Below are 12,299 nucleotides of genomic sequence, written 5' to 3'. Positions count from 1 at the left end.
TCCCCCAGATTCCAGATTTTATTCATGTTGGAAGAATGACCCTCCCCCCCCTTTTTTTTTAAATCAACAGAGTACACAATGTGATTCTCAATAGGAATATTTAAGAATATCCTTAGGGGTTTTCAAAGCAAACATGCTACAGAAGTCTTCTTGATAATCGCCTTGGTGAGCTACTTGATCGTGGCAACAGACTAAGGGGAGGCACCTCAGCCCTCAAATGTATTGGAGGGGGACAAAAGTAAAGAATGGATGGGAACGAAAATTAAAATGTAAAGCTTAGGTACATGTTTTCAAGTGTTCTGTCACCCAATGTGTATGCTATTTCTACTTAAGTGTTATTCTAATTTAGTATTCAATTAATTTTGAATTAAATTCAGTGTAAAATCAAATTCGGTACACAGATATGATACAGATTAACATTTTAATTTTAAGTTACTAAAATATACTAAAGTTTGATTATAGTTTAACATGCCATCTTAAAACAAAGTGAAGGTTGATAAAAGTTTTAAATAGGCATTCCATTAATTCCAGGGGTTCTGGTTTATGCTAAAAGATATAGAAACACTGTTAACTATACTAAGGAAGGTCAAATGGTCAGTTTATTGGAGTTGTAAAAGAAACTATTATTATTACCTGCTGAACAGCTAGCGTACTGTCCATTTCATCAAAGGATTCATCAGGCCAATTATAGAAATCCTATAAAAAAAATTCATGGTTAAAGCACAAGATGCAATACCAGTATAATTAATTTCAATTCTTAATAAAAATTCAAAGTTACACTAGAGAAGAAAAGCCCTCATAATGTAAATATTGTGATTATCAATAAAAAAGATAGAGGAATTTCATTCAGTGTTTTTAAATAAACACCAAGATTTTATTTATTTGAACTACAAGTTACATTTTTTTCAACCACAAATCCCTCCATATGGCTCCCATAAACTTTTCATGTATCATTTGAGGAGATAAGTCTATCACTTTTATGTTTACGGTGGTTAAAGATCTTCTCAAAACGTTATACTTAATCTCCATAAAGGTTTTAAAACTGAATCAATTTTTACCTAGAGAACAGCTAGTGTTAGTAGTAATACAAGTAGCAGTAGTTACTGCTCCATAAGTGTTATTTTAAACAGGCATTATAAATTATTATTCCAATTCCAAACAGCATTTTAAATTTCTAAAGTGGAATAACAGAATCAATGTTTCTCTCTTTCTCCAAAATCAATACATATTTTTTTTAATTTATTAAAATATGAGTTCCATCAGAAATAGAATAGCCACCAAATAGAGCAGATTTCTTGTAAGGGGGATATTTCTGTGGATCATCTTGCACTGGTTCTGAATTCCTCTATAGACAATCCAGTTTACAGACATTCCCCTAAGTGATTAAGAACCTTTCCATTTGACTACCTTTTCAGTAAAGTTTACCTATGTATCCTTTGTAGGTAGCACAATTCCTGGCATATAGAAGGTGTTCACTAAATGTCTCTGAGGTAAAAATGGGATTAAAGTAGTCGTAAACAAATGATCTATAACCCTGTTATCAATCGACATGGATAAGTCTCCAAACATCTTGAGCAAAAACTGGAGCAAACTGAAGAATACAGTGTTTGATAACATAGGAATAAAAGTTTAAGAAAGTCCAAAGCATGCTTATGAATATAATGCATATATAGTAAAAGTTAAAGAAAATAAAGGAATGATAATCACCATTTTTGGTTGAGAGGAGTGGGTAGAAGACAGAAAAAAGTAATAGAGAGAGATTCAACTATATCAGTAATGTTTAAGTTCTGAGGGTAGGTGATGGGTATACCTTTTTAAGTGTCTTAAACTTTCATTTTTGTTATAGTTTCCCTATATGAATGAACTTTATTTTTAAATGTCAAGAAATTTTAGAAAACTTACTGCAAATTATTGCAGGAGGTATCTTACCTAGACATCACCTAAATAATTTTAAAATTCTTCCTATGTGATTTATAGGTAAAAAATGTGCCCCGGCTGATGTGGCTCAGTGGATTGAGGACCAGCCTGAGAACCAAAGGGTCGCTGATTCAATTCCCAGTCAGGGTACATGCCGGGGTTGCAGGCCAGGTCCCCAGTAGGGGGCGCATGAGAGGCGACCACACATTGACGTTTCTTTCCCTCTCTCCCTCTCTAAAAATAAATAAGTAAATAAATAAATATTTCTATCCATACACTTTGCATATACTTGCATTTAAAATTTTAGTTTGTAGCCCTGGCAGGTGTGGCTCAGTGAATAGAGTGACGGCCTGTGAACTCAAAAGATTGCTGGTTTGATTCCCAGTCAGGGCACATGCCTAGGTTGCAGCTGGTTCCCCAGTTGGGGGCATGAGAGAGGCAACCAATAGATGTCCCTCTCACACATCAATGTTTTTCTCCCTCTCTTTCTCCCTCCCTTCCCCTCTCTAGATGTTAAATAAATAAAATCTTTTAAAAAATAAAATAAAAATTTAGTCTGTAGATTAAAGTATTAGAAAACACATATAGTAATATATACAGAAAAAATGTAAAAAAGTTAAATGGGAATTAAATGTTCTGCCAAATCATAGCAGTGATATACTTCAAACACTTAAGAGGAGGAACCAAAAGTCCAACTTAGCCCTGACTCGTGTGGCTCAGTGGACTGAGTGCCAGCCTGCAAACCAAAGGGACACTGGTTCAATTCCCAGTCAGGTACATGCCTGGGTTTTGGGCCAGGTCCCAAAAGGCGTTCAAGAGGCAACTGAGCAACGTTTCTCTCACACATCAATGTTTCTCTCCCTCTCTTTCTCCCTCCCTTCCTCTCTCTCTAAAAATAAATAAATAAAATTTTTTAAAATCCAGCTTGATGATTGTTCTGTAATTCAGTAAATAAACATTTATTCAAAATCAACTATGTGCCAATATCCCAGTCTAACCAATTTTTTAAGAAAAGTATAGGAAGATACTCCACCTACTCTATTATCATTCTAAATAAATCATCTTAGAATAGACCCATTTCCTGAAGAAAATTACTTTGATAGACAAGAGATGGGACAGAATACTACTTAAGCAGTCTTTTTTTTTTTACCCTAATCTTTTCTGCCACATTTTATTTAACAACTTTGATCTATGACAATGTAGAAAAAACAAAGGAGCTTTTTTATATGTGACTTACTTATAGCAGATATGTTACAATATTAACATAAAATATATTATTCTTTCCTCTCAGAACTTCTGAGTAAATAAAAATGGATGATGATTCTCAGAATGAGTACAAAGTCCACTTCTGAATATAAAAATATAAAAGTTGATCACTTAATAAAAGAAGAATGTTTTCACAGAATAAGAAGTGAAGGTATCTAAGAGAGTATTTACAGAGTGGGGAAAAAGTAGATTTACAGTTGTGAGTATGCAAAACAAGTTTATTCTTGTATTATTATTTATTAACTACTGTATCATTTTCCACACTCAAAACTGTAAACCTACTTTGCCACACCCTGTAAAGAAAGTTCGGAAAAGATAAAAAGGAAGCCTAAATATTAAATTCCCAGCAGTAGGACCATGCAACTGCCAGAGCAACTGACAGTTTAATGTTACTCTAGTAAGGACTTTCAAACTAAATTCTCTAAAATTCAGTACTAGAAGCGACTTGTTAAAGAGACGAAGTCACCAGTGAACTAAGAATACAAAGCTATGTAACCTTGAGCAAACGCAGTCGATTCTCCAGTATACGGTTTTCTATCTGCAACATGGATGGGGAAGGTGCCTGGACCTAAAAAAAATCCCTTTGAAAGGATCCCTTTCCAAAAGTCTATGCAAGAGCCCTGCCCGGTGCAGCTCGGTGGATTGTGTGTAGGCCTGCGAACCCAAGGGAACCGGTTCGATTCCCAGTCAAGGCACATTCCTGGGTTGTGGGCCAGGTCCCCAGTAGGGGGCGTTTGAGAGGCAACCACACATTGATGTTTCTCTCCCTCTCTTTTCTTCCTCCCTCCCTTCCTCTCCAAAAATGAATAAATAAAATCTTTTTTAAAATTTTTGTTCGAGATATGAAGTGATTCTGGGGCATCAGTAATAGCTCCGTAGTTGTTTTCTGAGTTTCTTTTTCACATATCATTTTTTCTTTAAAATTACATTTTAACACATCTCTTCTCATTTTAGACTCACAGGGATGTCCAACCTTTTGGTGTCTCTGGGCCATACTGGAAGGAGAGTTGTCTTGGGCGACGCATTAAATACACAAACACTAACGAAAACTGATGGCCAAAAAAAAAGGCTTTAAGTAAATTTACAATTTTGTGTTGGGCCGCCTTCATAGCCATCCCGGCTGCATGCAGCCCACCGCTGCCAGGGACACCCGTTAGAGCATCTACTCAATTGCAAGCCATTTCTGCTGGCAGATTAACGAGGTCAAGTCTAAATGACTATTTAGTTTTTTAAAGAACGTGAAGCATCCCTGTTTTGCAAAAGAACCAATACCTAAACAAACACCAACTCAATCAAATATTGCCCTACTGAAGGTTAATAAAATTCTAATCAGTTCATTCCCTGAACTTCACACATAGTAACAAGGACATTCACAAGGAATGATCTCTTAACAAGTGGCAACCTGCTGATGAAAACTTGCTGGACCAGAGGAACAGCTGCAGCGAAAAGTGGCCAAAGACAAACAGCTAGAGGACAGAGTGTAAATTATCGCCACCCGGATCAGGCTAGACTAGCTGGATGGGCGAAGCGGGGCGGGAACGTCGACAGGCCAGGAGGTAGGACCCGGACGCCAGGACGAGGCAGGCTGCGTCGGCGCGCCCCCGCACCCCGGCGCCCAGACCCTCCCGGAACGCCGGTGCTCTCCACCCGGCCGGCTGCGCCCCTCCGACGCCGGTCAGCTGCGGCTCAGGGCAGGGACGAGAACAGGCGGGACCTGCCGACAGGGTCCCAGGTCCCGGCCTCCGCGACCACCGCCCTCAGCGCCCATCCGCCCCTCTCTCCCACCCTCACGTCGAGGATCTGAGGCCTCCCCGGCCGCCGCCGCCGCCGCCGCCTTGGCCAGACAGAGGGGCTCCTGCTCCGGAAGAGCAGGCCGGTCACCAGTGCCCCCGCCTGCCAGCCTGCCTGCCGCCCCGGCAAGGCCTCCTCTCAGGGGCGGCCAACTTCCAGGGAAGGCACGGCTAGGCACCAAAAGTCCCCCCGCTGCAAAAGTGCAAAGACGGTACCTGAGCCTTGGTGCCCGGCCTGTTCCGCCTCAGCACAGCCGTCCCCTCCGCCATGACCATAGTGCCAGAGTCTGGGCGGCTGGAGTCAGTACCCGGATGTAGGGGACGACTGCCTGCGCGGAAGGCGGGGCGAACCTGCGCCCTTAGCCTGGGAGCTGGGGAGGGGCGGCATCTGACGGAACAGCCGTAATCCGCGCGGGGCAGGACGGGAGGGCGAGGAGGAGTTCCGGAAAGAGCCAACTGGCGGAGGGAGGTGGGTAGGAAAAAGAACAGCGGCCGACTAACGGGCGACGTCTTGGAGGGAAGAAAGAGACCTCATTGTCGGGACGTACTGGGGCTTCGGGAGAGACCGCACGGGGGCGCAGAGGGCCTTTGGGGGAGAGTGCCGGCTCTGCGTGTATCTCCTTCGGCTTACGGTAGTTACTTTAGGAGCACCGAACTTGCCCAGCAGCGACTGTCTCGGTAGACCCTTGCGCAAACACATACCTAGGAAGCAAGGTGGAAAAGAGTCTGGGAAAATTCCAAGGACCGTGCCTGGTATCGACCCAATCGCAAATCGGACTGGGACCTAGATTGTCAAATGACATTTCCACCATCCGCTGACTTCAAAGCCAAGGACCTTTTCAATGGCAAGTTTGTTTAAGTAGATAAAAGACCAAGATGTCAATTTTCCGAGATAGAGCAGACATCTGGAATTGTGTGTTAGACAAAATTAGCTCGTATATTCTGCAAGACAGAAAGCAGGAGGAGAAAATGAACGCCCATTGATGCGTGGTGGGAGTTGTACATCTTACAGGATTTTTCAAATTTCCATTGTTGCAACTTTTAAGTCCAAAATTGTCCTCTTTAGTCATGAAATCATGGTAGTTGTGGCAAATTTGTTTATTTACTTATTTATTATTTTTATTTTTTGTTTCTTGCTTAGAAACCTTAAATCTTTGATCTGGAATGAGGGAGGCCTTAGAATACCAGAGGGGAAGACAGTTCAAAGGGTGAAGAGTGTGTACAGTAGGGTTATTTCCAAGAGAAGAGAACATCACACGTTCCATAAAATACACCTAAAGGTGTATTGAGAATGCTGAGAGGAGAACTATGTCACAGATAGCATTCCAAATATTAAGTGAGGACTGGAGGAGAGGTTAATTAAATTGAGTGGGAGCAAAATTGAATAATTGTCAGATACTTGGAACTTTGCTCAAAGGGGTTTAACAATAGAAAGTTGGTTTACCTTAAGTAAGATTCCTTCTTTCTGGAAGATGTACAGACTGGTAACTTTTCAAGAGGAAAGACTTAATTTTTAATTTCATCGCTATCTTCTAGATACCAAAGGTTTACTCATTTAACACATACTTATTAAACCCCACTCTGTGTTCAGCACTGAAGTAGGAGAATAAAAAGGCACAGTCCTTAACCATAAATTGCTTAGTGTCTAGCAATGGAGATATGCAAATCACCAATTCTCTTACTAAATACAGTGAGAATCTAAGACAAGTGGCACCCAAATATTGTCTCCCTAAGAGCCATGGGGTGGGTGTGGAGACCAGAGTCCTAAGTAGGTCTCTCAGTCTGTGGACAGCCCCACCTCCAAGGATTAAGTTAAAATGTCCCTTATTGTGTGCACCTGAGCTGTAAATATCAGTCACCTATAGTTGAAGGGGCTCCTCTTAATATTTTCTTAAGTCAAGATTTGACATACTGTTTTGGCACATCTGAAAAGAACAAGAGAAAAAGGAAATAATAGGTTTTAAATTCAGAAAGAAAGTACACATTTATCTCTTTGAAAGTCCATAAAGTTGCATTGTGGCCAAATACACGGTGACAGAAGATGATTTGACTGGGTGGTGGGCACACATTGCAAATACGCAAGTACTGTACACTTGAAGCCTATATGACCCTATTAACCAACGTCACTCTGATAAATTCAATTTCTTAAAAAACTTGCATTGTGATGTCAACTCTGGCCTTGTTTAGAGGAATAACCTTGTTCTTGAGGGCTGAAATGTTTCTAGCTCATAACCTTCACATTTTAATTCCTCCGTCAGTCTGCAGATTATGATCTTTAAACAAAAATAATTTTGCAACCAGGGTTAATTTGGAGGGGGAGAAGGAAAAAAAAAGGCATGATCAGGAATAACAATTACATGTAATAATGGGTTACTACAATAGTTCGATTAAAGAAGGAGTAGTCTTCTCATAGGTAATATAGAAAAGTGGAAAAAACTCTGGGCTTGGATTCAGAAAATCTAGATTCTCCTGACTCTTGACTATAAAACTTTGAACAAGCTACCAAATGAAAGTTTATTTGTAATGAAAACTGCTCAGCAGTTCTTTATCTCATAGAGTATTGAAAGCAAATATAAAAGTAAATATTCCTGGAAGTCTCTTAAATTTTTAGAAGAAAATATTTTATAAATCCAAAGTATCATAGGTAATTTCAAAAAACTCTCTTCAGGGAATTTTTAAATTCAAGTAAAATAGTGAATGACCATTGTACGTAGGAAGGCATTGAGCAGGTGCTGAGAAACAGGAATAAGTAAAGCTCCTTTCCTCAAAGAGCTTAAAAATGAATGGGAAAGAGGGATATGTACACTACTATTCCTACTACTACTTGGTCAGTAGTATTCCTACTACTAAGCAAAGGGTCTTAAGTGTTGAAGCAGCCCCTGTTGGTTGCCTCCTTCCGTGAGGTCCTTCCCCTTGCACATGTTCTTTACAAATAGATTTTGATCTTGCTCAGGATCCGTCTTTCCCTTCATGGCCAGGGATTAGTAAATCCATCTTTAGCTGAAGTATAAATCCCTATTGGTCTAAGCCTGGGATTTTCAACCTTTTCAATCTCATGGCACACATAACTAAGTACTAAATAATGCACCACACCAAAAAATATATTTTTTCCGATCTGACCAAAATATTGGTATGGTTTTGATTCATTAACACTAGTTGGCTATGTGTTGACTGTTGTCATTTTTTTGACAGTCTAAGCAGGGGTGTCCACATGCATCCCAGGATGGCTATGAATGCAGCCCAACACAAAATCATGAATTTACTTAAAACATTATGATATTTTTATGTGATTACGTGTCACAATGTATTTAATGAGTGGCCCAAGACAACTCTTTGTCTTCCAGTGTGGCCCAGAGATGCCAAAAGATTGGACAGCCCTGGGGGGAAAGGAGTTCAGTACCTCTGTAAATAGTCAGGTGTTGCATGGTTTTAGTTGTTTTTTTAATCCTTGCTGCAGAAATGTTTATTGGTTTAGCGTAAGGAAGGAGGGGTGGGCAGAGAGAGAGAGAGGGAAACATCCATCAGCTGCCTCCCGTATGCACCCTGACAGGTGGATGTATGTGGCCTGACCAAGAATCAAACCCCACTTTTGGTGTACGGGATGACCCTCCAGTGTGCCTCTTGCGGCACACCGGTGGAAAGTCGCTGCTCTAAGCCAATGTTAGTTAAAGAGTGGACATGTTCCTGGCTGAGTGGCTCAGTTGGTTAGAGCATTGTCATGATATACCAAGGTTGCAGGTTAGATCCCTAGTCAGGGCACATACAAGAAACAATCAATGAATGCATAAATAAGTGGAACAACAAATTTGTGTTTCTGTCTCTCTCTCCCCCTCTCTAAAATCTATTTTAAAAAAAGATTAAACATGTGACTCCAATTTAGCCTAGAGTTATGAAAGGGTATCTGATGGAGCACTCTGGGGGAAGACTTTCTTGTTCTTGAGGATATCAAAAGAGGTGTTTCCTTTTTTTCTGCCACTGAACATTGCCAAGTCTGGGACTCCATCAACCCTCTTGGCTCGAAGGAAGCCCGCAGAAGATAAAAGCATACACACTGTGAATGATGCATGAAGTAGTTGAAATGTGCATTAAAGTATGAGTAGCATTTATATGAGCAGAGGCAGGATATTTCATTCCGGGTCAAGCAAAGTTGAAGCAGCAGGAAAACATGGAGATTATGTTGAGAAAATTAGTGCCTATATATGGTTTTGTCCATATTCTACATATTTGAAAATTACTTTCTCTTTATGAAAGTTGTTATAAGCAAAATTTTTTGGAGTTGAAACTTAGACAAGTTTGACTACAGATGACTGAGATATTAAACTCCCATGGCACTTGTTTTTTACTCTAGAATTCTAAAATATTTGGTCAAAGTAGTGATTGTGGTAACCAGCCACTAAGATGGCCCTCAATGGTTATTACTTTCTGGTATTCACACCTTTGTGTGATTCTCTCTCACACTGAATTAGGCTGACCTGTATAACCAATAGGATACTGTGAAAGTGATGTGTGACTTCTGATGTTAGGTCATAGAAGACATTGTGGTTTCTGCCTTGCTCTCTTAGCTCACCTGCCCTCAGAGAGAAAGGTGCCACATGTGAGAACACTCATACACATGTTATGAGGGATACGCGTGTTGAGGAACTAAAGCTCCCAACAAAAGCAAGCATCAAGTTGCCAGCATATTAGTGAAGCATCTTAGAAATGTAACCTCTGATCCCAGTCAAGCCTTCAGCTGATGGCAGCCTCATGAGAGACCCCCAAACCAGGACCACCCAAATAAGCTGCTCTCAAATTTCCCACCTACAGATACTGTGAGATGTTTTTTTGTATTAAGCCACTAAGTTTGGGCTGATTTGTTATGCACCAATAGATAACTAATACAGTATTCTTTTTTTTAAATTTTTATTGTTATTCAATTACAGTTGTCTGCATTTTCTCCCCATCCCTCCACCCCACCCCAGCCAAACCCACCTCCCTCCCCCGCCTACACCCTCCCCCTTGATTTTGTCTATGTGTCCCTTATAGTAGTTTCTATAAACCCCTCTCCCCACTGTCCCCTCCCCACACCCCTCTGGCTAATTGTTAGATTGTATTCTTGAACTTTCAAGAAAGGAAGAGTGATCAGAAGAGAATTCATAATAGACTGTTATCATTTCCTCTTTGCAATAGGGCACCTAATGTCTCAGAGATAGCAACTTTTCTCATCTTGTCACCAGTGTCTACTAAGATCATGCTATTAATTTAGGTGTTTACTTCTATCCCCTCCCATTTTATTCATCCCTGTATCTCCAGTGCCTAGAAGAGTGCCTGGCACATGTTCAAAGAAAATGAGTGACTTAAAAGTACTATAACACCCTAGCTGGTGTAGCTCAGTGGACTGAGTATGAGCTGTGAACCAAAGGGTCGCTGGTTCGATTCCGAGTCAGGGCACATGTGTGGGATGTGGGCCAGGTCCCTAGGAGGGGGCACACAAGAAGCAACCACACATTGATATTTCTCTCCCTCTTTCTCCTTCCCTTCCCCTCTCTCTAAAAATAAATAAATAAAATCTTTAAAAGAAAAAGAAAAGTACTATGACAAAGTGGCCTTTCTGAACTGATACTCAGGCCAGGTAAGTACCCATTGAAAATTTTTCCAAGTCTCCAAGCTAAATGAGACTGAAAGAGCATTTTGCAAAAGTCAGGCTAAAGAACTAGCTTAATCTCTGAAAGAAGGGAGTGGAGGGGGGAGGGTTAGATCCATTCCTTCTCTCTCTCTTTCTTTTAAATTAACGTATTAGAGAGAAGGAAAGGGAGGGAGAAAGAGAGGGAAACACTGATCAGTTGCCTCTCACACACACCCCAAATGGGAAACTGGCCCACAACCCAGGCATGTGTCCTGACCAGGAATTGAAATAGTGACCCATTGCTTCATGGGACAACGCCCACCTAAGTGAACCACACTGGCTAGGGCTCCTTAGTTCTTATAACAGGAAAATCTCCAGATAAAATCAAGATTGAAATATTTCTTTATTGATTGGTTTTAGAGAGAGGAAGGGAGACAGAAACAATTTGTTCTCCACTTATTTATGCATTCATCGGTTTCTTGCATGTGCCATGACTGGGGATTGAACCTGCAATCTTGGTGTATCAGATGATGCTCTAACCAACTGAGTACCTGGCCAGTTGGTTTTTTTAATCATAAAAACACCTGAAGAACAGGCATACCTTATTTTATTGTGCTTTCCTTTATTGTGCTTCACAGATGTTGCATTTTTTTTACAAATTGAAGGCAAGACCTTCCACAAGAAGAAAGATACAACTAGCTTTATTATGATACTTACTTTATTGTGGTGGTCTGGAACCAAACCAATTCTCATTTCTTTGAGAATTGCCTGTATTAAAGACTTTAAAGAGTTTAACATAATACCCTGAAGCCATAATGGGAAACATTTATGAATTCAACTACACCAAAATGACTTCCTGCAAGATCAAAGCATAAACGAAACCAAAGTCAAAATGACATACTGGAGGGAAAAACTTATCACAAAGAACCAATTTCCCTAGCAAATAAAGATATCACTCAAATCATAAAAGGCCAATCACCCAATAGAAAAGTGAGCATAAGCTATTAAGAGTCAATAGGAACAGTTAACAGTAAAGGAAATAGAGACAGCTCTTAGTCACCTGAGATGTTCACCCTCATTCATAATGATAAATTAAAAGTAAAATCTGCCCTGACTGGTGTGGCTCAGTGGGTCGGGCGTCCTCCCGCAAACAGAAAGGTCACTGGATTCCCAGTTGGGGCACATAACTGGGTTATGGGCCAGGTCCTTGGTTGGGGACAGGCAGGAGGTGGCTGATCAATGTTTTAAAAACTTTATAACTTCCTGTATTATTAAGGGTGGGTGTAAATTAGCAGCCTCATACATTGCTAGTACAACTGTTAATTGATAGAACTATAATGGACATCTTGGAATATATAACTATATACACATATGTGTGTACATATATGACTAAAATCCATATACCCTTTGGCATAGCAATTCATGTTTAGGAACTTATCTTACAGATATACTTGTTCACATGTGCAAAATAATTTATGCAAAATTTTATGCATTGCAGAAATGTTGCTAATAGCATAAGATTAGAACATAAATATTCACCAATGGGAAATGCATATAGATTATAGTTCTCCATATAATGGAACAGTTACAATGAAAATGAAAAAGCTCTTTATGTACTTTATAGATTAATTCCAGGGACAAATTGTTAATACAAAAAAGCAAGGTGCCAAATGGTGTGTATGAAATGCTATTTTATTTTTTAAAAAGGACAAATGAATATA

The 12,299-nt window shown here is 40.1% G+C and overlaps 1 protein-coding gene across 3 annotated transcripts in view; it reads right to left on the bottom strand.

The window, feature by feature from the left end:
- The window catches only part of LOC112308078 (MOB-like protein phocein), a 61,381-nt gene that overhangs the window by 37,437 nt on the left and 11,645 nt on the right, over nucleotides 1-12,299 (bottom strand). For 2 of the 3 annotated variants that reach the window (XM_024564309.3, XM_024564308.3), the window contains exons 1-2: nucleotides 5,190-5,324; nucleotides 634-696 (exon numbers count right to left, since the gene is read on the bottom strand). In XM_024564309.3, the coding sequence (XP_024420077.1) occupies nucleotides 634-696; nucleotides 5,190-5,249 (123 nt within the window). In that variant the 5' untranslated portion in view covers nucleotides 5,250-5,324. Of the gene's footprint in view, nucleotides 1-633; nucleotides 697-5,189; nucleotides 5,325-12,299 lie in introns of those variants that run through there. The other variant, XM_024564312.4, reaches the window with a different exon arrangement.

Source organism: Desmodus rotundus, chromosome 2 (genome assembly GCF_022682495.2).
Source record: "Desmodus rotundus isolate HL8 chromosome 2, HLdesRot8A.1, whole genome shotgun sequence".
Lineage (NCBI taxonomy): Eukaryota > Metazoa > Chordata > Mammalia > Chiroptera > Phyllostomidae > Desmodus > Desmodus rotundus.
Note: the sequence above shows the minus strand (reverse complement) of the source record. Positions and strands in the feature narration are given on the sequence as shown.